The 26,134-nt window shown below is 32.7% G+C and overlaps 1 protein-coding gene across 1 annotated transcript; it reads right to left on the reverse strand.

Annotated features, from left to right (window-relative positions):
• Window positions 1-7,721: 7,721 nt before the first annotated feature.
• LOC127106191 (nodulin-26) lies at window positions 7,722-9,866 on the reverse strand. Its single transcript, XM_051043482.1, has 5 exons — window positions 9,668-9,866; window positions 9,332-9,556; window positions 8,423-8,620; window positions 8,247-8,308; window positions 7,722-8,142 (listed from the first exon to the last, which is right to left on the reverse strand). Exons 1-5 carry the CDS (start codon window positions 9,788-9,790, stop codon window positions 7,923-7,925), a joined length of 828 nt encoding a protein of 275 aa, XP_050899439.1. The 5' UTR covers window positions 9,791-9,866; the 3' UTR covers window positions 7,722-7,922.
• Window positions 9,867-26,134: the final 16,268 nt, after the last annotated feature.

Consider the following 26,134-nt stretch of genomic DNA (forward strand, 5'->3'; position numbering starts at 1 on the left):
ATTATGAAGAAGACTATGGAGTTGCTAGCTTGGATGTGGCTATCTTTATTTGATGCCTTGCTCTTCATCTTACTTGCTTATTGATATTGCTTGATTTTAAAGTCCAAAGGAAAAGTGGGTTTCTATATGACATTCTTGTCTATTGGATTGCATCCCACCGGTCAGATCTTTTCAACTCTTAACTTTTAAATTCTTGCTTAGGATTAGTCTTTTTATCTCCTCCCATTTCTTAAATTTCAAATCTCTCCCCCCTTTCAAAATCTTCTTTACTTGTGATTTTTAAACTTAGACTCTTTATTGCAAATTAGAAACTTTGACCTTATGCCATTGCGTTTTTAACTTCTCTTTCTTAATCAAACTTGTAAATGAACTTAACCATACTTGACTTAAAATTTCAAAAGACAAAAAGAACTAACACTCATTCAAACTCTTTTAGGCCTTTTGTGCCTCTTTCAAACTTCAACTTTTGTTAAAAGCAATCAACTCACTTTGAAATTGATACCACGAACTACGAGGTTTTGATCCCTCATTTTTATGTTGGTATGTAGGCACAAGTCCGAAGGTCTTGTCAAACACAAAAATATAATTAATGAATTCTTTTCTCATCTCCCCACTCTATTTATTGCAAACATCTTTTATGCCAAAACACATACACACATAAAAAAGGGCTCCCTAGGAGTACCTAGGACACTTTGGATGCTAACACTTTCCCTTTGTGTAACCAATCCCCTTACATGTAATCTCTGGCATTTTATTAATTTTGATTTAAAAACTTCTTATCTTTGGGTTTTTTTCGTACTTTTCCCTTTTCCTTTGGGAACAATAAAAGCGCGGTGGCGACTCTGGTTTTATTGACATTAAGTTTATCCATAGCTTAAGTGTTTTACCGCTACAGATACAAGTGTTTTACAAGATGATGTCAAGTTCTAGAAAGCTCTTAGATAACGGTTCTAATGAACATTTATGCTAAAGCTTCTGACTGTGACTCTGATTGAAGAGCCTCTGAAGGATTGTCAGCCTTCAAGATTTTGCGCTCAAGTTCTGAACATTCTGAAGAATAAGATCTGAAGACCAGGTTCTGAGGAACTATGTCAAGACTCCGAAGACTGAGGTTCTGAAGATTCTCTCAACAAGTCTCTTGATCCTTCTAAGCATGCTTCAACTTCATTTCATCAAAAGCCTTTGAAGATTAGAGATAAGATCAAAAGGTTTTGTGTCAAGAAAATAATACACAGTACAAGATCACCCTTCCCTCCACTACGCTGATTTTATGGGCTATTCCTATATGAAAACCGTTATGAAAAGAGACAACTGCAATTTTTCTATTACAATTCTACCCTCCAACGGATCTTTTAACTGCCTATATAAAGAAGACTTGGAAGATTGGACAAGTTGATAATTCTCAATTGCTAACGCTCATGTTATCGCTTATACATACACTTTTGCTGAAGTATATATTTTATGTGTACAGTTTTTGTAAACACACCTAATTTTTTCCTCATTATTGTGTGATAAATACATTGTGTTAAACTTGGGTTAATCTGCTTTCTTTGAAGCAATATTGTAAACATAGTCTTGTAAATCTCAAATTGTTTGAGTGGTTTCCTTGAGTGACTAGGTTTTAGTCAGATAGACTCAAGAAGACAAATATGGTTTGTCTTTGTCGTGTGTGTAATTAATTTCGGTTATAGTGGATTAAGTCCTTGTTGAGAAAGCATAATCACCTAGGTAGGGTGGACTGTAGTAGCTTCGTTAACAACGAACCAGTATAAAAATAACCTTGTTATTTTTCTTGTTCAAGTTATTGTTTGATTGAGTTGGTTTTGAAAAAGATTTCATTTTTAGAAACCCAATTCAACACTCCCCCCCCCCCCCTCTTGTGTTTCTTGCCGCCTTCAAAATTGACACCATAGATACTTGATAATCATCTTTAAATCATACTATGCTCTCACATCATCACTTTTTTACACTTTGATTGACTAAATCAACATTTTTTTTATCATTAATTCATTCATCATATATCACAATATCATCCTAATACCATCCTTTGATTTCAAAACATACATAGACATTTCATTAAAATTGCCATCATGAAGGAACAATATTATTTACGAGTCAACATTTAGCATCAAGGAAGTGTTGAAGTAAGCCCTAATATCCAATCAGTGTTGTGTCCCTGCGTGTTAGTTTTTCCATAAGGTCCAGGGTTATTACCTTTAGACCTTTTCAATGTGTCAAAACAAAAGGGATTTAAATGGCCAACTCTTTTGTAGTGTGTGCACTTATAAACCGGACGATTCTTTTTCTTCTGATGTAAACCATTACTAGGTTTTCTATCAAATTTGAATCCTAATCCATTTTTATTTAAGGAAGACCTTTGACTTGATAGGACCAAGTAAAGTTTTTCTTTCCCTTTGGTACATTTACTTACGGTTCATGCAATTTAATTACTTAAGATCTAAGTTGTGTTTTATAAGTTTATCATTTTCTTCAACCAACTTAGCACTAATTTTAAACAATTACTTATAGGATGGTTTAGTTACCTCACAATCATCTTCCTACTAGGATGCCTATAATCGAACTTCATCTTCTTCGTTTGAAGAGGATTCTTTTATAGTTCTCCCCGAGGTTGATTCTTCTTTATTCATAAGATCTTTGTCTTCTCTTATTTTTTCAAAGATTCCACTAGATGATACTTCTTCACACCCTCTTCCACATGAGATTCCTTCATTTGATGTTGAATCTCCTGAAGATTGTTCAACTATTGAATATGTTCTTTTAAAGGAAACCATTGGATTTGTTTGATAGAAGTTTGATGAAGTTGACGATTCTTCAATTTTTGAGCTTGTTCCTTCATGTTTAAGTAATTGAACTATTTTGTTCAATTTCTTAATAATTTCCTCCTTATTTCATTTTTTTTGAAATTTTTAAACATCCCCATCTTTTGATTTAAGGATTGGATTGTGTTTCCAATTCTTAATTCTTAGATATTGGTTAGTGACAAAAGTTCGAATTTAATTTCTAACATTTTTCAAATTTGAAGATCACTTATGGAAGAACCCTTCATCTTCTTCGCCTCATATGTTCATCTCTTCTTGTTCGATGCTTGAAGAGACTTCATATATCATCCCAAGAGTATCCCATATTCCTTTGGCGGTTTTACAATTGTATACATAAAGAAGTTTACTATCATCAAAAGTAATTACTAAAAAGTTATTGGATTTAAAATTTATTTCAAATTTTCTATTTTCTTTAACTATCCAAAGAGAATCGGGTTCATCTACTACTTCTCCATTTACTTGATAAGTAGGATAAACAAACCGCTGATTATAGTTTCACACAGTTCACTATTAATACTTTGAAAAAAGTTCTAAATCTAGTTTTTCATATTTCAGACCTAGCACAATTAAACAGTGGATGTGTGTTTAGGAAAGAACTATTGTTTAAAAATGTGAAGGAAATCATCTTTAATCTGAGATGATTAATTCTTAAACAGGAGTTAAGCTCAGATGCCACTTGTTAGACATATAACTCCACACAAAAGAGGGGGAGGGGTGAAATGTGGGTTTCATAAAAAATTGAGTTTGAAATTTTTTTGGGATCATTTTCAGAGTTTAAATTCAATTCAAAAGATTTTTAAAATAAGTAGCGGAAATTTAAAGGTGCAGAAAGTAAAATGCAGAAAACTAAAGAGTTTGAAGGATAGAGAAAACACACCAAGAACTATACAGGTTCAGTCAAAAGACTTAGTCATGTCCTCAAGATTTGATTTTGATATAATCCAATAAACTTAAGAGTTTTTAGTAGGTTGAACTCTCGAACTCCCTTATACAAGGAAAATGATGTTTCTGGCTAACTTCTGACCAAACAGCAAACACGGAGAGAAGCATTGAGTCTTCCTTCCACACAATGGATCTAAGCACTTAGTTTTCTTTCCAAACAACAACTTTGAGCGGTTAGTATTCAAGCTTTAAAACTGAGATTTCACATTGGTTGATCTCAAACTCGAGTGAGATTTTAATATGGGCTGAATCGAAATGAGACTTAGTAACTAATTCCCCAAAACAAGCCTTTTAAGGGTTTATCTTTGAATCCAAATAAATAATCCCTAAATGGATAAATTATTCAACAAAGATTTAAAAAGTATTTCTTGGTGAATTTATAATTATACCCTTCTAGAATAACACAAATTCCTCACTCGCAAAAAACTTTTCTCGAAATCACAATGACTAAATTTCTAAGTGAGAGAAAGTGAGAAAATATTTTTAGAGAGAGAGTTATAGGTGAGATATGAGAGCTCACAATTCTGGATGTGAAATTATGTGGGAAGAGATCTTTATTTATAGGCTAGAGGTTGGCCCAAAAAAGGAAAACTTTTGTGACCAAAATTAATGAGTCAATCAATTGGTATCATGCACTAATCAATTGGTTGGCCTAAAATTAAATTATTAGAAAAGTTAAAATGGAAAGAAAAGATATATAGTAGTTTCTATTCATTCAGGTACCTTCCTAATCGATTAGGGGTGCATTTTTGCACTAGTCCAACCGATGGAGTATAAGTGTCAATCAAGTTGCTAGTACAAATAGTTGCTCATAAATTTTCTGACAACTCCTAATTCATTTGGCACGACTTCGAGTAATTTTTAGAAATATTATTTTAAAGAAAATTAGTTATAAAACTCGTTTTAGTGTCGTGTGTGATTAGTCGTATAACTTTATGAGAAATCCCTTATGATTTTACAATACTTATTCACTTAGACGTATTAGGGTGAGATTTCACACAGTTAAAGACTTGTCAGATACTTCAATCTTATAGACACTTGCTTAAACTTTACTTGGTGATGAGGCTTGAGTTATATTCCATTTAGGCTGCATCATCAAAAGATCAAACTCATCAAACCCTACTTAGTTTTTTTGCATTTTTAACCGCTTGACTTTATCAAAAGCATATCCAGCTGCCATCATCAAAAGCATATTCATCTTCAAGACTTATTTGATCACTAACCTGCAAAACATGGTTCCACAATAAGTTGAACCACTACAAATCTGGTGTACATTTTTCTTCTCTCTACCTCTTTTTAATTTTCTACATTATATCGTATGTGTGAATATGTTTATCTTTAGAATATCATATTATCTAGATTTTCATCTTGCTTATAGTTTTTTATCAAATAAATTTATGTATGTGATGCATCTAGTTCTATGATTATTCTATCCTTTGATTATGATTGATAAGACTTTAATTTTGAATTAATTAATCTTGATATACATCAATTTTGAGTTAAGCACAAAATTGTGTTATAATCAATGTTGAACTGCTTGTAAAAGAAACTTATTTTATCTCGGTTATGTTGATTTTTTTATTGTGTTATCCGACCTTGATAGACATCAAAACATGTCGTATTTGAATCCATACGTTTAATTTTTTCTTCTGCATGCCTTCTCAGCTTTCGCTTATTGAACTCCGATTTTGTATTTGAAAATGTTTTAAGGGGATTGGTCTATTCACCTCACCCCTTTCTAGACCATTTAATCCCCATGTTCTCTCCGAACATAAGTACTTGCCATGATTGATTTTAAGAATTTTTGAAAAAAAATGAAGATTTTCAAATGGTTTTAGTGCGTGTTTGCATCACCTTAGTATTGCAAGACTTACTCTTTCTTTATTTACATTCAACTATTCATATACAAGATAAAAACACTAATTGGAGGATCATGAGAGATTTCACATCTTCGGTTCCTTTTGTTTGATTCATTTGATTATTTTTAATTCTTCAAAGAGGAACTTGAATTATTTTCTTTGAGTTTGCGTATTGATTAATGATACTTGTGATTTAATTTTTCCTTGTTCACTTGTCATCATCATAACCTTTAGAAGACATTAACATGCACACCACATAGAACCACACAATTGTCTCCTGGTAGTTCCAAGAAAGGGGTTAACACCGATTGGAATCCCTACATACTTGAACAAAAAGGATTCCTGCTTGTAGTGCAAGAATCCTTTCGCCATCTCCAAAAAAGTCTATATCGACCTTAACCTTTATTAGAGTACTCTTAGCAATATTCACCTACAACTCTGAAGTAAACTCAAAAACTTAAATGAATGATTTGATAACCCCTAATATTTTCAACAATTGCCTCCCCTAAAATCAAAATATCATCAACATACTGAAGATGAGAAATCACAAGATTCGAGTTTCCCACTTTTAAATTAGAAAAGAGACCAAGCTTTACAGCTCTCAAGAATATCCCACACAATCCTTCCACAACTAAGAGGAAAAGAAACTGAGCTAAATGATCACCGTATTTGAACCATTTTTTTAATATTAATCTTTTGCACTGAGCCACCATTGACCAAGACAACCAACTTTCCACCAAACACAAACGCCCTCATCCAAGCATGCCATCTACCACAAAATTCAATCTTATCCAATATATTTTCTAGATAATTCTAACTATCCGAGTTATAAGCTTTCTAAAAATCCATTTTCAATCGTGGAAAGTCTAAAAGCCAACACCTTAACTAACTTATTCTAGAAACAAACAACCAAGAAAATAAGTTTGAAGTTAAAAAGAGAGTCAGGAAACTCTATCTTAGGAATCAACGTAACAAAATAGGAGAAAAATTGTTAGATATTGTGTTGGGGGTCTGTTGCAAAACATTAACAAAAAGAATATGAAAATGGTATGATGAAAGTTTCACAAAATAAATTCCAAAGTGTGTGTTCACGCTAAACTTTAGGTTCGATTTGCCTCCACCAATTTTGATAAATTGGATGCAAATGGATAATCCGACAAATCCCCTCAAATTACTTTAGAAACCTAAACATGAATCGCACATTCACATCAAACATATGGATAAACGTTATTTTACATAATAAAATTCTCATTTATTCTCGTGAACTACAAAACTAAAACGATAATTTAGACATAGTTATTTGTTCTTGCAACAATGTTAATTTTCGAATCTCATTATATCTAAAAAAAAATATCTTTATTTATAGAAATACTCATAACAATTATATGAAACCACACATATACTTTCAACCCTAAAAGGTATAACATAAGTTGCAATGGTTGAATGGTAACCCCTAGGAGTCTAGGATTACGTGTCTTTCTTTTGAATCCCTTGAATACATCTTGTCATCATGGTTTTAATCAATAGTTAAAACATTGACTATATTTTAATCATTTATAAAATATAATTTTTAAAATGTATATTTTTAGAAATTCTGTAACAAAAATAAACTAGTTAAGGTGGTCGTTAAAGAAACTTTTGAACATCATCCAAATGTTCTTTCTGTGGAGCCTTCGGAACCTCTTAACAAATGTAAAATTAATCTCATCTGAAACTGAATTTTTATTCAACTCCAATTAAGTTTCCAGAAAATCAATTTAAGAAAGGTTGTGCTCATTCATATATCGTATAAGTTATGTTTAATAAAAATTGTTTGTTAACCGTTTTTTCTCGGAAGTTTACAATGTTTTTTATTAATTTATATAGCAACTTAACTTTTTATATATTACTTCAGTAGTATTTAAATTTATAGTATAGTATTTTTCACGTGATTTTATATCTATGTACTAGTTCAGCTATCAATTTTATCAAACTACAAAATCATGATTTTTGTATATTTCTTTTCTTATGATAGAACTAGTTTTGGATATTATAAAATACAAATATAAGTATGTATCAAAGATTTTGAACCATCAATCAATTTAGCACCTTAATTAGGAACTGCATGCAGTGCTGCAACTCCTTCTAAAATTGCACAAACTCATGATCCATAGTACCTTATCGATATTACATATAAACATTTTTATTTTGCCATTATCTCTAACAAAGACTTTTGCACATGTAAAAACATTATTGACTCTCTGCATAATCACTTGATGGTAAATATTTTCAATTGCTAAAATTATTTGGTTCCCCCACGCTTTGTTTCTTTGAGGAAGGATGCACTCTTGGTGATCTCACGCAATGGCTTGTTGGTGTGCCTAACAAGGTTGTAGACCCATGCTCCGGCCACCGCTCCCAAAATCGGCGAAATTATAAATATCCATATTCCTCTATATTCATTATGTACAAAAGCAGGTCCTAGACTTCTAACCGGGTTCATTGATGCTCCGGTTATCGGCCTATTAAGTAAATAAATAAAAAATATTATCACCAATTGTATAAATCAATATTAGTAATCTTGCATTTTGTTAAGTTTTTGGGTTGGGTAGAAGGATTAGCATACCCTGCAATCAAGACATTAAGCAATAATGTAGATCCAACTGCAATTCCAGCCAACTCGCCAATCTACAAAAACATATCATATGATATAGAGACGAGATACATCAGTTGTTCACAGAAAAATCAATTTTACTAATAATAGTAACGGGAGAAAATATGAGATATGTTTGGCGAGTTTACCGCTCTATTATCGGTCGCGACTGCTGAAATTGTAAACATAAGGTGAAATGTGACTATGAATTCAAGAGCAAAAGCTTGAAAGTTAGAACCAGTTGCAAGTGTTCCTGAGAACTGATCATGTGTGCCACTGAATATTAGTTTTAGAGTCCCACTTGCTAGTGTACCCCCCAGGAGCTGAGCCAGTATATAAGCTGGTACCTGTAACAATTATATACAAAGGATCATTCATAATTGCATAACATGGAAATTCTCGTTTTTATTTTATTATTATTTTTTATGAAGAAGGACAGAGAAATTAAATTTTCTGACTTGAGAGTTTTGTTAAGATAGACAAATGGGCTTTAAAGAGTCTTAATGTCTTGTGGGCCTGTGGATACCAATAAATCACTCTACTAAAAATGTCATATTTCCAATATTAGCAATGTAAAATAATTATAAATTTTAAATATCGATGAATTACTTATTTTTATTTATTATTAATATATTTTTATTTATTATATTTCAATTTTTCTTATTAATATAAAGATGCTTTAGTCATAACAGTTATAAACTACAGTTAATATAAAAATGCTTTAGTCATAACAGTTATACTACAATTAAAATCAGTTTAATTAATCTTATTTTTTGGTTGATTATTCTATTATGTAATGAGAGTTGGTTTTTCTTTTTATTTTGTTACAGATGAATTTTTGTCTGACATTGATACAGACACATACACACCATTTTTAGAAATATTGGTGTTACATAGCTTGTCAGTACCAACAAATGTGAATATAAGAGTTAAACCTTAGTGAAAGTGTTCAACCTAATAATATCGATTTACGTCCGTTCTAGTATAATTTGTGGATTTACTTTTCTAGAAGAAGAGAATCAAAATTATAGAGTAATAAGCTTGTGTGTTTTGTTGACCTGTATCAATGGAAACCTCCTTGTGGTGGCAAAAGCAATGGTAACAGCAGGATTGAAATGAGCTCCAGAGATATGACCAAGAGAGTAAATCAAGACCAACAAAGTGAGTCCCCAAACAATTGCGATCCCAGGAAGTGTGACAACGTTGTCGTGGTTTTTGTTCACTATAATTGAAGCACATCCTGCAAATATCAAGAAATATGTTCCCACAACCTCTGCTATTAACTGTATCAACAAACATAACCATAAATTAGTTGAGAAAGAAACTTTGCAATACTATATTCATATTCTATGAAATCATGAGTTTGAAAACAAGAAAGATTAGGAAACAGACACCTTTTGCAAGAAAGGAACATAGGAGTTTTGAGATTCTTGGGAGGAATCTTTGTTTACATCTAAAACAATATGATTGTTTTCAATATCATTAGTTTCAACTCTTGCTGAATTATCATTAGCCATTAGGAAACTATAGAGATGAGAAACAAACTACTGAAAATACTGTGTTATGAATTGCTTCCTCCACTTGAAATAAACGACTTCATTTTATAGAGAGACAGTTAGGCCCCAAAAGTTCATGAGCCGACAAATTAGTTTTTAATTCTCTTGACCAATAAAAAAAAGAGACAAAATATTTAGCTGCTATGTACTACTAAAAAGAATATATTACTCCAATCATATATATATATATATATATATATATATATATATATATTATATATATATATATATATATATATATATAATATGTGTGTGTGAAATGAATAAAAGAAATTTTAAAAAAAAATTATATATTTCCATACCTCAAAATTTTAGTTATAAAATAAAAGTTTCTTTGCCTATAAATCAAAACACCTTTTAATATTTATTTATTAAGAAACTCTAGTACTAATATACATTTTCTAACATGGTCTACCATCAATAGATGAAATTTATATAGAACCGTTAAACTTTTTGTACTATCCATATAATTTACCGAATTTATTTAAATTTCAACCAAGTGAAAAGTAGGCTAAAAAACTTAAAAGTGTATTACTAATCCTCATTTTATTTATTTTGTATTACGTATTATATATTTAGACAATGATTAACATACACTAATAAGAAATTCCCTAAATCAGCCGAAAGGAATATACGATTTGTCAAAAATAATATAAGAAATAAAAGCAGAAAAAGAGAAAGGAGGTTTTGTCTTTAAGTAGTTTTGAATATCTAATCTCATAGATCTTTCTATATTTTTTTATATAAAAATTCCATAGCTGGATGTTGACAAAACCAAAGAAAAAATTATGAATTTTTAATATTTCAATGATTAATATTCAGTGCCGTATCAAATTTTTGAAAATTTTATATAAGTTAAACACATTTTAAATAAAATAAATAATTTTTTATTTAATTACAATTTAATCTAATATATATTAATAATTAAAAATTTGAGACTATGTAATTATCCGTCTTATAGACTCTGACAAATGGACCATTTCAAGTGTTAATAAATTTGCCTCTGAGATTGCATTAAAATCTCAACTAACTATCCTCGAGACAGATAAACTAAAGCATCACTTTTCTTCATTTTGTTTTTTTGGCAGTTTACTTTTCATTCGAGGCTATTTGGCGGGTATATTGAGACTAGGCCTCGTCTTCACTTTCATATAACAGACGTGTGATATTCATACTCATTATATTTTCTGATATTTTATTTTTAATTTTTTATTAGTTATTTAATAAAATGTTATTTAATCTAGCTGATAACAAGTTGTTCCATTCAAGTTAATAGTTAGCTATTGTATTAGTTATATAAGTTAGCCATTCTGTTGCAACAAACTCTTATTAGGCATTTGCTATATATGTGTAAATTAGGCTCTTAGTCTAATTTTGTTCTTTTCACCAATAATAAATTGGAAATACTTTTCACATGTCAATTAGTTTTATGGTATAAGTAGTGATTAACGTCACTTCTTTCTTTTCCATTTTTACCCTTTAAATAGTTTTCTCTTTATCTTTGTTTTCTAGGATTTTGAAACCCTAAATTTCTAAACCTTTTATTTAATCCTCTTAACAACGTAGCCGTCTTTTATATAAATATCTAATCACCATCAACAACACAACTATCACTGCTAATCTCATCCCAAAAAATCCAAGAAAGACCTCTGAAATCCTTATTTTTTACATCATAGTTAAATTTCGACATTGTTCTTGTACTTCCGCCCCTCACCAATTCAAACTACCACAACTAGTGTTGCACCATGAAACATGCCATCTCCTTGAAAAATAAAATCAATTTTATCAACGAAACTCTTCTTTGATCGCCAACGACGGATCCCTACTTTAAACCTCTAAGAACGATGCAACAAAATGTTGATTTCTTGGATCACCAGAACTCTATCACCCTTGATTTATCAAAGCACCATTTGTATCTATTGGGTGCAAGTGTGAGTGATCAAGTCCCATATCGCTTATGAATGACTAGAATATTCAATTTATAAGAGACATCTCCCTCTCTTGTGGTCATGGAGCATTTGTCTCGTTGGTGCTCCCGCCTACCAATGTCTCCCCAAAAATTGATATCAGAGCCATGGTTCGACTTGATTAGGGAACAGCAGATTAATTGTGTTGGATCCGACTATAGGATGTGGGGGACTCCCACTTATGGGGGAGATTATTGGGTGCAAGTGTTAGTGGTTAAGTACCACATCGCCTATGAATGGGTAGAATGTTTGATACCAATTATTAGGGTTGGTTGAAAACATACATGTTGAAGTCCCACATCGCTTAGTTCTGTAAAGGAAGAGGGAGTCTAAAGCCATATAAGTAACTCAAGTTCTTCATTACAAAATACAACAGTCAAAAGAACTTTAAACTTGTAATTGATTTTTTTTTGTTCTCTTGTACTCTTGTGTTAAAGACTTGTGAGATGTAGTTAAATATTTGCTTTGAGGAGTGTAGGTATACTTGGGGTTTAAGGGTGGTTGAGAGTAAATTATATGTTGTAATAATTATCACATATTGTTATTCTCTGGTTTTCATTTGACAACATCCATGGTGTTTCTCCAGTTTTAGAGTTTCCATGTTATGCCCTAGTGTTATGATTTTGTTCTTTCATTTGCTCTATGTCTTTTTTTTCTTCTAAAAACTGGTATTAGAGCTTTTGATTTAATCCGAGTATAAAAGTTCTTAGTATGCTCTGTGATTACAGCTTTGTTTGATCTTCCACGTCAGAAAAGAAGAGTAATATTGTGAAAGAGTTGTTAAGTTACAGTCATAAGTTTTGGTGTGTAGTTTGGGATAGGGAAAAGTGATGGAAGAATTGTTTTTGACCTGTGGAAGATTCAAGTCAAAGATATGTTGATACAATCAGGATTACACAAGGTGTTGATGTACGCGGGCATTGATTGACATTGATGCAAGGTGTACTATGATACTACGTCGGTGGTTAAAGAGCTTCCTGCAAACATGGAACTTGCACCATAAGTTTTCAACCTGATTTTTGACATGTGGAAATTCTTTAAGTGGTTTAGCTTCAAGTGAATTATACTCGTTTTGGGGAGAGTGATAGTTTTGAACTATGATTATCGGTCAAGAAAATGAAAATTTTTGGGGTGGTGTAGCTTTAAGTGACTATACTCTTTATAGTAGAGTATGATAGCTTTTTGTGAACTATGATTGTTGTGAGATGTAGTTAAATATTTATTTTGGGGAGTGTGGATGTACTGGAGGCTTGGGTGGTTAAGGATAAATTATGTGTTGTAATAATTTTTACATAGTGTTATTCTTTGTTTGTCATTTAACAACGATTGTGGTTTATTCTCTCTGCTTTTGGAATTTCCACATTATGTCCTTGTGTTGTTATTGTGTTATTTTATTTTCTTTATGTTGGTTTTCCCAACAGTATCGACTATGCATATGAGTTATGAAAGGAACTTGAAAACCGATTCACAAAGGGGAAAAATTGGGTTTCAGATCTTCTCTATGACCTAGACTCTTAGTAGTAATGGGATCAATTATTCTCCATCTACTTTACTGATTTAAAAATTATTTGAGACGAACTTGAAGAACTTCTCCCAACACCTTGTCTCATGCCCAACACCCAAGTTTTCCCCCTTCTTATTTTCATATTTGTTAGTATAAGAATAATGATTATATTATCTACTTTCTCAAGGGCCTCATTGATAATTACGGTAATATTCACACCCAATTTCTTCTTATGGATCCCTCCCTTCCATCTCAAAGGATTTTTTTTGGTCATTCAATAAGAATGAACCCTATAAGCCTTTTGTCAAATATTCCCTATTTGTTGTTAATTAAAACCTTAACTCCAATACTTATCAAGTAAGGGGTCATGGAAAAGGACCTGGGAATTCTATGTTATGCATCCACTACAACAAAACAAATCACACCATTGAAAACTACCACTTAAAACATGATTTTCCCTCCAATCTACCACTCTAAGGCTCGCCAAGACATTTCCAAGAACACTTCTAGTACATTATATCAAGAATCCAAACATCTCATTCAAGGTCAAGATTTTATGCATCACAATTCTACTGCACTAAGTCAAACACTTTCATTGTCAAAGGAATATTTGCACCATTTGGTTAATCTTCTAAAGACTTTACAATCATGCAACAAATCTTCTTCCTCTTCTTCCAAACAATAAGTGGTCTCGAGTGTTGCAACTTCAGTTATTTCTTTTAAACCTTCACATTTTTGGATATTAGACTACGGGGATTTTGACCATGTGTTCCCCTTTATTCATGCTTTTTCAACTATCAACACAAATTCCCTTGTTCTTCTTTGATTTTCTATTGGTCAATTAAATACATGTCATTATTCTAATAATGTTTGCTTTTTCAAAAAAAAAACTTCCTAAATAATGTTTTGTTCCTTCATGACTTTCGACTTAGCTTAATCCTAGTTTCATAACTTATAAAAGTTCTTAATTGCAAGTTGATATTTTCCCAACATTCTTATTGTATTTAAGATTTGTATACCTAAGGTATGATTGGTGTTGGTTGTGTTTTTAGTGTCGGGTTTTTGTTATCGTCTCCACAGGGATTGTGAGATATCGCCGTCGTTCGACAGTTGTTTTAATTCTTAACTCGTAGTAACAAGGGGGTTTTTGGTTTTAGTCACGGTATCTTGCATAAAAGTGTAAGAAATTGAGGTAAAAGATTTGGTTTTAATATTTGAGAAATATTGCCAAAGTTAGGGTTCGACGATCACTTTGCATGTATATGTTCGATCAACAAAACTTATAAACTCCTTTAGATGATAAACTATTTCACAAAGTCCTCCCAATGTGTTTATCTCTAACACACATTGTGAGTTTTCCCATTTTGATCCATTGTTTATCTCTAACACAATCTATCAAAATGACAACTTTTTGGTTCAACCTTATGGTGAACAAAATCATTCATTACTATCTCTAGCTAACAAACAAGATTGGATGAAAACCTAGGTAAAGAGTTGGTAAACATCTCTCGATCATAAACCAACACAAAGAGTTTTCAATAAAACAAAGTTTTCACCATATATTCACCATTAAAGAGTTTACAAATGAAGATCATCCCATTTACACACAAAGCTAATGATCATCTACATCTAACCTTGACAAAATGAAGAACTTAGCTACTCATTTTCATGGTAGCTTGGTCAACAAGTTTCGGAAGAAGGTTGATCAACATCTGAGTCGAATAATCGAGATTGGATGGGAATCCACCTTCTTTTTGTGAAAGATTGTTAAGAGATGAAGAGAAATGATTTCTAGGTCACAAAATATCTCTAGAGCAATGCTGGAAAAATATCTAAAAAGTACAAAAGTATGGAGGTGTAAAAGTATGGCTCCAAAAAGTAGCCCATGCTACTTATAGTGCTGCTACTGAGTTGTCATGCTCGCTAGGCGAGCAGAATGGCTCGCCTAGAGAGCCCCAAAATGAGGCACCTGAGGCACCTGCGCCCAGAGAAATATCCTTTGCCAGATTGGTATGTTCGCTAGGCGAACAAAACCTTCGCTAGGCGAAGCACACGCTTCACCCTTCGCTCCAGCGAGCTTAGGAGGTTTTGCTACTGGAATTGCTCGTTGGGAGCTACTTTTTGGTCCCTTTGCCAACTTTCTTGTGGCTTCATTTTCTATTATTTCATGCCTAATTCCTGCATAATAACACACAAATCAAAGGTACCAAGATCGTTTATCATTGTATTGCAATTCATCTAAAACAAAGGTGGTTTCGAACACTTTAGCAAGGAAATGGAGTGAAAGATGCCCATATTTGATAGCTCAAATAAGCACTTTTGGGTATCTAACAACTCTCCCCAACTAGATTCTTGCTTTTCCTCAAGCAAAGTATGCCTCTTGAAGGACAAGAGGATTTGCATTAAGAAAAAGGTTTCTCCGAAATCGGATAAAACGGCTCAAACACAAGCGAATCAGCAGATACAAATTTCCAACGGTTAGAATAAAATAATACACAAGAACTAAAACTTAGTAGCAATGCGAAATATGTATCTATCCACAACAATATTATCTTGAATGAATCACCCTATCTCTCCTCTTCGAATAAGGATTGAAGAAATTACGCGTTTGCAACCGCGGGAATAATCTCACTCTCCAACAAACAAGGAAGAAATCAATTTAATTCATACAATGTCTAACAATTATAAATGGTAATGTGGAAGCACGAAGATCCCTAAGGACTTTTCGGTTGAAGCTTGGTTAGGTTAACAAACAAGGGTCATTTCTAAGGCCATTGAAAACGAAATTGCCGATGCAAAAGAGACATTCACTGTACATTATTCACACATCTCAACTTCGTTCCATTTGTTTCTCATTTGAAACCTTCACAACTCTTATTTCACAACTCAATTTTTGTTTTTCACTATTTTTCTTCCAAGCAAGCATTCATTTTCATTTTCTCTATATTTTTTTTTTCTTTCACATCATATTTACAAAACAGATGTTTCTCTTTTCTATATTTTATATATATATTTTTCTTATGCTTGCTTGATTTTTCAAGAGTTGTGGCATTTACCGATTCTCATTTTCGTTCTCCCCAACTTATTTCTTACTCACCCTAAGTGAATGCTCTTGACTTTTTACGGCAAAAGAACAATTATCAAAATTTTCCGGGTTTCAAGAAAAAAGATTTTTGAAATCTCGCTTTATTTCAAGCTGAGATTCAACTGTTTAAGCTCAAAGGGGTTGACGAATACTCTCTCTGCTCACAGGTAAGTTGTATTTGGAACTGGTTGTGCTCGATAGAAAACAAGTGCCTTGATCATTTCTAATTGCTTCCACACATTCACAATAATAAAAGACAAAGCATGAATCAAATGAATCAACAAAGCTTATTAGAATCCAGCATTTAAGTGTACAATGGAAGTTTCCTCACAATTTGTTGTTTTAAGTCCTAGATGAAACATTCATTCAATTATGTTGCAAAAGGACAATATTCAATTACAAAAAAGAGTAAAGTTCTTAATGCATTCTAAAATTCTAGCCGGAGGTAACCATGTACCTTAGCATTATTCACTTGTTTATTTTTATCATTGCCATCCAAGCTCGGATGCACCTTCATTGGATACTTCTTTGAGGAGCAACCAATCTAGAAGGTTTGACACTCAACCAACCAAAAATTTATTAAAACAAAAGAAATTTAAAACATAAATAATAACATTACTTCAAAATTTAAAATTGTGCATGGGGGACAAAACACCCCAAAAGTACATAACCAACATCAAAATACACAAATCTGAAAATACAATAGAAATAAAACATAATATGAAAAATAAAATAAACTTAGCCCTCCAAGGACTCATAACCCTCATCACTACCGGCTTCAGAACCGGTAGCCTCATCATCATCATCATCTTCAGCAGCACCAGAAGAAGCACCAGCACCAGCTGCACCAGCACCCACCCCCTCTCCAAACACAGGCTTGTCCACAGGCCAGCTAGCGTGCTGCAGAAACTGCTCACGTGACATCATAGAATGCTCACCGGAGGGGTCGCGCATCTGCAACTGTAACAGCTGCATAGAATCGTGCATATCGAGCATGGCGCACTGAGTTGCCGCCATCCAATCCCAGTTGTAGTTGCAGACAGCCTGCTGGAAAGGATCGGATCCTAGAGTAGAAGTACCAGGAAATGGAGTGAAAGATGCCCATATTTGATAGCTCAAATAAGCACTTTTGGGTATCTAACAATTGGGAAGATTGAGAATCAAAAAATATTTACCTTCTAAACCAACCATCTTGTGTTCTTCCTTTTGATAATTATGTTTCGAATTTTACTAGTTTTGACCAAAATTGTAGTAATGATAGTTTATATAAAACAACTTATGACTAGTCAAATAAAATTAATGTTTGGAATTTTAGATTAGGACACTCATTTCACATTGTTTTGAATAAAATTTTCACTTACTTACCCTACATTTCCTAAGACATGACTAATGTTTATGCTCCTTTCCATTTAGCAAAACAAACAAAGTTGCCTTTTTTACATTAGCATTGCATCCTTGAATTGTTTTTGATATGTTACACAAATATTTGGGCCCCCATCAACTCTACTTGTTTATAGGGTTTCAAATATTGTTTTAGCGAAATCTGAAACTAGATTTAATATTCAATTCTTTTCTTTAAATTTAATGACTCACAATTCTCTGTTAATGTTAAAATAGTTTGAACTGATAATCACTACTACAAATAATACATTCCATGACAAAACTTTCACCTCACCCTACCAAAAACCGAGGTAAAAGGTCAAGACACACCATGTTTTATTTTTTTTTTAATAAATACCACATATTCCCTCCGTTTCTATAGAAAGCCGAGGGAAAAAATATTTCAGGACATGCTTCAAAAAAAATCCTAGCATCAATAGTTTATGTTTTTATTTCTTTAAAAATTGTGTCTTTCTTTTTATTTTATTTTTAACTTTTAAATTAATGATTTATTCCTTCAGTTATATTTAATAAATGAGGATTAGATTATCATATTTTACTATAAAATCACTCATTAATAAGATTTTATCCTAAACCTAACTTATATGTAGCTGCTCCAAAGTCTTACACATCATTCTTTGGGATGGATTGTAAGACAGAAAAAATCTCTAATATTCTTCAATATTGAACAAAATATTTTTTCTACTCTTGCAATCTATCTCACATGATAATTTTGATGTTGTTGTTATATTTTTCTACTAAACTTTATATGTTGTCAATCAAAGAAAATATTGAGAAATGTATTGCTTTCCTTAGTTAATAACTTTGAGAAATTTATTCTTAAACACAATCATCCATTTTTCTTTCATGTGAAAGCATTTTCCATGAAAATATTTGCTCAAGATAATGAAATATTTCTACGATGAATTGCAAGTATGGAAAAAAATTCTCTTATTTAGAACAGATAACTTATCAGACATTTGAAAAGATAGGTTGCTCTCCAATAATCTATTGTCAAACTTTTAATTTGTTTAAAATATAAGTGTGTTTATTCAATTTCTTCACCGTCCTTAAATAAATATTTGTCGTCCATTTAATGAGTATCAATGTTTAAGACACTTCCATTAACGATCTTCGTGAAACCTAAAATCCTCATTATAAAAGCATTCTGAATATTAAAATTTGATAGTAGTGAATCCACAAGAAACTCAAACGTTGTTATGATAAATTTTACAAAGTAACAGTACCAGTGTGATAGATTGCAAGAGCAGAAAAAATTTAGATTTATTAATATGTAGTTGGTGAAAGCATATTTACTTTGGCAAAAATTTATGTGATGGATTGCAAAAGTAAAAACTTATTTGAGTTCAAGGTTTGTGTTCTTAAATAATCATATAACAGAATATTTATTTTATTTATCTAACATTTTTTTTATATCAGAAGCAAATGAATGCAAAAGCCTTATAGAATATATTGCATTCAACATTTGATATTCCTCAAGATCAATGAAACGAGGATCTCCAACATTTATTTTTCTCCAAGATATCCAGCATTTGTTCTTTACCGACAGGATGACGATGAAGAACAACATTTTTACTTTAATATTATGTGTAAGCAATGTAATATTCTGTGTAAACAATGTAATGAGTATTTAAAATATATATATATATATATATAATTATATATATATAATATATATATATAATATATTATATATATATATATATATATATATATATATATATATATATATATATACTTTCCCCTCGATTTTGTTATTAAACCGAGAGATATATGGTGCTAGTTTGAAAAATATAAAAAAGTTATTGTTGGGGTTTGAACCCATGATCAATTAAACTAATCCCTCGATTATTTTTGAACAATTGAGTAAAGTTCTCACTTTTTATGTCACCCTTTGTTACCTCACCATTGTAACCGTGATAAAATCAATTTCGCGTTCGACATAACATGTGTTAGTAATGAATGGTTTAAAATTCAACACGACATATTCGTTTGAATCTCTCGGAAATTTCACTTCACACTTCATGTGTGGAAACTCCACAACTAAATCTTTGCTATTTCACTCACATTTTTCTAAATGTTTATGGTCATATGTCTTATCATATGCTACATTTTTAATAGGAAGACTTCCCACCCTTGTTCTAAAAAACAAATATGTCTTTTTTTAAATTTTGTAGTTCAAAGAGTAAGGAGTAATAAGCCTTTACTATCAAGGTAACATATTGAGACCCAATTTCCCTTGTCGACGCCTTTTGTATCATAAAAGGATAATAATATACACACATTAGGAGTAATTCACAAAGACCCACAGAGGAGCTTAAATCCTATCACAAAAGCCTAGTTGTGTAGGTGTAGTTGAGAAGGGGATACATTTATTTCCTTCTAGAGCTCACTCTCGAACCCAATAAAAGAAATACATATTCTTAAATTGGCCATGACGTCTGTGTATTAATAAAAATAAAATAAGTCTTTCTTTGCAACTTGTGGACGCAACATAAATGCTTTCTCGCCTTCCATGCAACGCTCTAATAAGATGTTATCTTCGTCTCCAAAGTTTGAAATGTATAAGCCATAGAGAAAAGATCTTACCAAGGCAAGCGGCCATGCTTTCATTTGAAATCACCATAATAGGTTTTACCTACCCTGAGTAAGAAGGTACAAAAATAAAGTCATTATCTCTACTTTGGTTGCTGTCAGAATTATTAGAACTATTGTCGTAACTTCTAAACATCTTTGTTTTGACAAACTTCAAATTTACTTTATTTTCTACTCGCTTAGTGCTCTCAATACAACAACGACATACCTCTCATTTCTCCTCATGGGTATCCGGCTTGACTACATTACTAATTTCATTATAATCCCTTATGAATACCATCTTAGGAATATGAAATGACAAGATAAAAATGGGGAAAAGAATTTACTTGTAGTTAGGCTTCTTGAGTGGTTGATAGGAAATGAGAGTGTGGGGAAAACAAAATAACAAAATATGGTGTTTGCAAAGAATAATGGCCATCGTGCTAGAGAAGGATCAAAGGAAAATAATTCTTTTATGATATTTATACATTCATAGACATGCCCATCTAGCTTAGTAGTTATCATTAGCATAAAAAAACATCAACGACTCCACTCCCATGCATGCAAACTAATGGGTGGCCCACATTAGTCTATAATTTGCAAGATAAACTGAATCATCAACCTAAAAAGTGAATTTCAAAGTGTTTTATAAATTTTTCTCATTTAATAAATTTTAAAGTATCACTCAAATTAAATTATTAAATTGGTAATTTTCTTAATAGTATGACACTATAAATCTTGATATACCGCCTTATTAAATCATGCCGCCCTTACAAGACTCGTGTTTGAGGGATTGGGAAAAATAAAAAAATATTTAATCACTTCGCCCTTATAGGAATCATGATTGATTGAATGTAAACTATCAAACATTTTTCTTAAATCACTTTTCTCTTACAAGCCTCGTGCTTAAGGGATTGTGAACAATAGAAATATATCCTAAATCACTTGACCCTTAGAGGCCTCATGCTCGAGGGGTTTTGATCTATCAAATATTTATGAATCAGTTCGCCCCAACATGCCTTGTGCTTGAGAGACTAATGTTATGTTATAACATTTGTTCAGCACCTTGTATTTATTCAACACGAATGATGGGTATTTTCTTGTTTCTCATTTGCAGTTTTATGGTTGATTATAGTTAGAAAATGACATGAGAAACACTACGACATAGACATCACAATATTCCATTATTCACATTTTTTAGTCTCTCGTATACCCACATAATGTTCATGAGTTTCTTTAAAAAGTATGTTTCATGGTCAAAATTCATTTAGAGAAAGGTATTCTAGCCTATATTTTCGCAAAATACCCTAAAAACGTCGCAGAGTCTTGTTGAATTGACATAACATATGTTGGGAAGTGATCAATATCTGGTGGATAGCAATAACCATGAGATAATGAACATGTCCATTAAACAAATGAGGATCATTATCACGTGTTGGTTGAAACTATAAACGATTATTGTATAATCTTGGCAACTCCAATGTCCAAAACAAACAGTAAGAACGAATAATCTATCTATATTAAAACTTAATAAGAATTACATAGAATAACATGGTCGGGGTCAAAACTTAAGTAATATGACAACTACATATAACCCTAATAAAAAGAGAAAATTAGCTACGCTTACTCAATGTAGATTTACAATCAAGTCCTAGAAGAAAGATGTTGAAAAGCATATGTTGATGATTCCTTGGACTACGCTTCCCCCCTTAGATCTTCCTCTTCTATTCTCTCATGTGATGATTTAATGTGAGAACCTAATTTCACTAGGAAACCATCTCGAATCCACCAACACCCATGTAACACTTATATATAATACATGTCTAGAATGTACATATTATACATAGTTGTAAAATTGGTATTGAAATACGTAAGTTCCTAGTAGCAACATTGTACATATTACATGCCCCAAAAGGAATACAATACATGGTACTAATATACAGAAGGGTGCTCAAAATATAAAACTAAGAACTAGATCATGGTGAGATGATCTCCATAAAAACTTCACAGCAGATATGCCATCCAAAATATTAAAGGAGGCAAGGACTTCAAGTTACTTTGTCCTTACCCTTCGCTTGATCAGAACCACCTAAAAAATAATCAGCAACATGGGGTGAGATGATAATTCCAGTCGGTTCTCTCTCTTATGGGTCCACTCGGCTATACAAGGTTCTAACATCATCCTAACTCAAGTCACGAAGGGGAAAAGACTTGATCTCACACCTCTTGCACTATATGGAAACATGTTGCTTGAGCTCATCAACTCAAACCATCACTAGTCGTAAACCATACCAAGGCATCTTTCCCCAACCAACCCTACGTCTAGAGTTATCGACATGGGTCACAGATCCTTATAACATACTTTGACAATATACATGGATTTCAAATTCTAAGGGACTTCTCAACCTTATGAATCGCCGCTTCCTATGGGACTCCAAACTCATTTCAAGCTTTTCACCCGTATGGGACTCTAACCCACTTAAGGTTCCATCGTTTTCCTTTGGGACCTACCCCTGGTCAAAGTAATGGTGCGTACATCCCAATGGAGCTCTATATAAGCATCATCTATTGGGACGACACACGTAAGGGGTTGTTTACGACTATGTGATTAAAATAAAGGGCATCGTGATTGTATTCGGAAACTACAAGGTGGTCACACCACCTTAGTATCACAACAACATCACATATTCCATACAAGGCCCCACCTCTTATTTAGAAAACCTCTTTCCCATGACATACACCTAGGTATCATGCGCACAAGAGTTGCCATCTATGTCATTCATCACATCCTATTTATCTCCTTAATTCATTCTATTAATTTGCATTAAGGTTTCGTCACCAATTATTATAATTTTTTGATCATGTTAGCATTTAATCACAAGCCTCAATTCATAGATAGAAAGCATGCATAATAAACATAATAATCATCATAGATAGCGCATAACATAATCAAACATGCATGTGGAACAATGCTAATAAGAGAAAAAATTATTTGTCAAAATCCTATCACGGTCGCCCAACGAGCAACCAGCGAGGTTGGCTCGCTTTTGGTTCTCCTGACGAACCCCAAGCAAGGCATAGACAGTGGAAAAATTGTATCATGGTCTCCCAACGACAATCAGCAAGATAGCTCACTTTCTGTTCGTCAGGGCTTTCCCGACGAGAGCGTCATTTTCTGCAGAAATTCAGCAGAAACAAGACAACAAGGAATCGAGTTTCAACCAATAGCCCATACATGATCCATCCACCAAAAGAACATCAATATACATTCACAAAATAATCACATTGAACCATTATAAGTATGAATCAACAATAATTCATAGGATTTCTCATGGTAATGGAAGAAAACATAGCAATAATTCAATATCATCAATTTCCATCTAAAATCCCTAACTTCTACAACTTAATGTTTCTATCTAGAACCCACCTTGAAAATTGATGATGAATAAGTTGTTGAAGGATGAAGATGAGATGAGATTGATGAAGTGATGATGATGAGCACCAAGTATTCTTATTCCCTTAGGTTTTCCTTCTTCTTTCTATCTTTCCTCTTCTAAGCCTTCCCACTTTGTTTGAAAAGAAATGATACATAGAAGTATCATATAAGAAAATTTATAAGCATATGGCATGTGAGGTATAGAAGTGGGTATGAAACTTGTGGTAGAAAATGATAGAATTAGTAGTAACATAAGTATTAAGTGGTACAATGCTTAATATTTGTCCTACTAGAGCACTGACTCATTATTAGTGTTATCAAAACATCTTTATTGTACCAATTAATAAAAGATCAATATTGAATAATATTAATTAAGTTAATATGAGCTCACTAGTTACTGTAATTATCCCAACTGATGACTTTTAGAGCAAATAGGAACTCAGTTGATCTCAACTGATATCATTTAGAGTTTTTAAAGAAACTCGGGGTATTATATCCTCCCCCCCCCTAAATAAAAATTTGTCCTCGAATTTAAAGATTACTTGAAAAAGGTGAGGGTGGGCTTCCCGCATTTCAGACTCAAGTTTCCAAGTAGCATCACCTGAATGTAATGGGTCTCACTTAACTTTAACAAGAGGAATTTCCTTTCTCCTTAACACCTTAGCATATCTTCCTACAACACGACTTGGTTGAGGTTCAAAAGTTAGATATGCTTCTATTTCCACTGAATCTAGAAGAATTGGTTGAAGATGATCAGTAATGAACCTTCGGAGTTGAGACACGTGAAAAACATCATGCATCTCAGATAGAAAAAGTGGTAAGGCTAATCTGTAAGATGCTTCACCAATCGCTTCTATAATCTGATATGGTCTCACGTATCTAGGACTTAACTTCCACGACTTAAATGGTCATTTCAATCTCAACCTTGGAGTAACCTTCAAGAATACATGATCACCTTCCTCGAATTCTAATGGTCTTCTTCTGTCATCTGCATAACTCTTCTGACGGTCTTGTGCCTTCTTTATATTATCCTAAACCATTCTTATCTTCTTCGTAGTCTCTTGAACAATTTCTGGTCCTAGTATTCGTTCCTCACCAACTTTTTTCCAACACAAGGGAGTTCTACATTTCCTTCCATACAAAGCTTCATAAGGATCCATTTTGATACTTGTGTGGTGACTATTGTTGTATGCAAATTCAATCAATGGTAAGAGCTCCTTCCAATTTCCTCCACTTTCAAGTACACAAGCTCTTAACATGTCTTCCAATATTTATATCTTCCTCTCCATCTGACCATTCGTATGAGGATGATTCGAAGTACTTAAACACAACTTAGATCCCAATGGCCTGCTGAAAAGATCTCCAAAATCTCAAAGTAAACTTCGGGTCTCTATTAGACATAATACTAGAGGGAACACCATGTAGTCTCACAATTTTTGCAATAAACAACCGTGTAAAATGACTTTCCTTGTAAGTGGTTTTCAAGGCTAAGAAATGTGCCGACTTTGTTAACTGATCCACAATCCCCCATAGAGAATCATAACCACCCTGCGTGCGAGGTAACCCAACTGCAAAATCCATTGAAATGATATCCCATTTCAATACTAGAATCTCTAAGGGTTGTAACAAACCACTTGGTCTCTGATATTCAATCTTTACTTATTGACACATTACACATACAGAAACATACTCCGTAATATCCTTTTTCATCCCAGGCCACCAGTAATCTTTCTTCAAATCTTGGTACATCTCCGATGATCCCGGATGTATAGTAAAAACACCATAATGAGCTTCTTCTAAAAGATTTATTTTCAACTCCGCGTCATCCAGAACACAAATTCTTTGGTTAAAAATAACAACTCCATTGGTGGCATATGTGAAACCTGGTTGAGTCAACATCTCTTGTAGCTTCTCATCTGACATTTGCCCTTGTTGGATTTCTTCTCTTAGATTGGAAGTAACATTCAAATTTCCCATTATCATACCACTCTAAGTCCAAGCAAATTGAAGATTAAGATATCTAAACTTTTCCAATAATGCATATTCTAACATCATCAATTCAGCTTTGTATATCTCCTTCTGAGTTAACGCATCTGCCATTTTATTCGCTTTACTTGGATGGTACTTCAGCTCAAAGTCAAAATATTTCAAGTACTACATCCATCTCCTTTGACGCATGTTCAACTCCTTCATATCAAACATATATTTTGAACTCTTGTAGTCACTGGACATCTCAAAATGCACTCCGTACAAGTACTGACGCCACACCCTCAGTGTAAAAACAACAGTTGCTAACTTGAGATCATGAGTTGGATAATTCTCCTCAAGAGTCTTCAAC

Source organism: Lathyrus oleraceus, chromosome 7 (assembly GCF_024323335.1).
Source record: "Lathyrus oleraceus cultivar Zhongwan6 chromosome 7, CAAS_Psat_ZW6_1.0, whole genome shotgun sequence".
Lineage (NCBI taxonomy): Eukaryota > Viridiplantae > Streptophyta > Magnoliopsida > Fabales > Fabaceae > Lathyrus > Lathyrus oleraceus.

Bases quoted from the DNA above. Each gene is read 5' to 3' on its own strand.
- LOC127106191 (XM_051043482.1), bottom strand. From the start codon at position 9,790: ATGGCTAATGATAATTCAGCAAGAGTTGAAACTAATGATATTGAAAAC. The intron at 9,557-9,667 runs GTGTCTGTTTCC...TTGTTGATACAG, and splicing joins ATGTTCCTTTCTTGCAAAAG to TTAATAGCAGAGGTTGTGGG. The intron at 8,143-8,246 runs GTATGCTAATCC...TTTACTTAATAG, and splicing joins CTTAATGTCTTGATTGCAGG to GCCGATAACCGGAGCATCAA.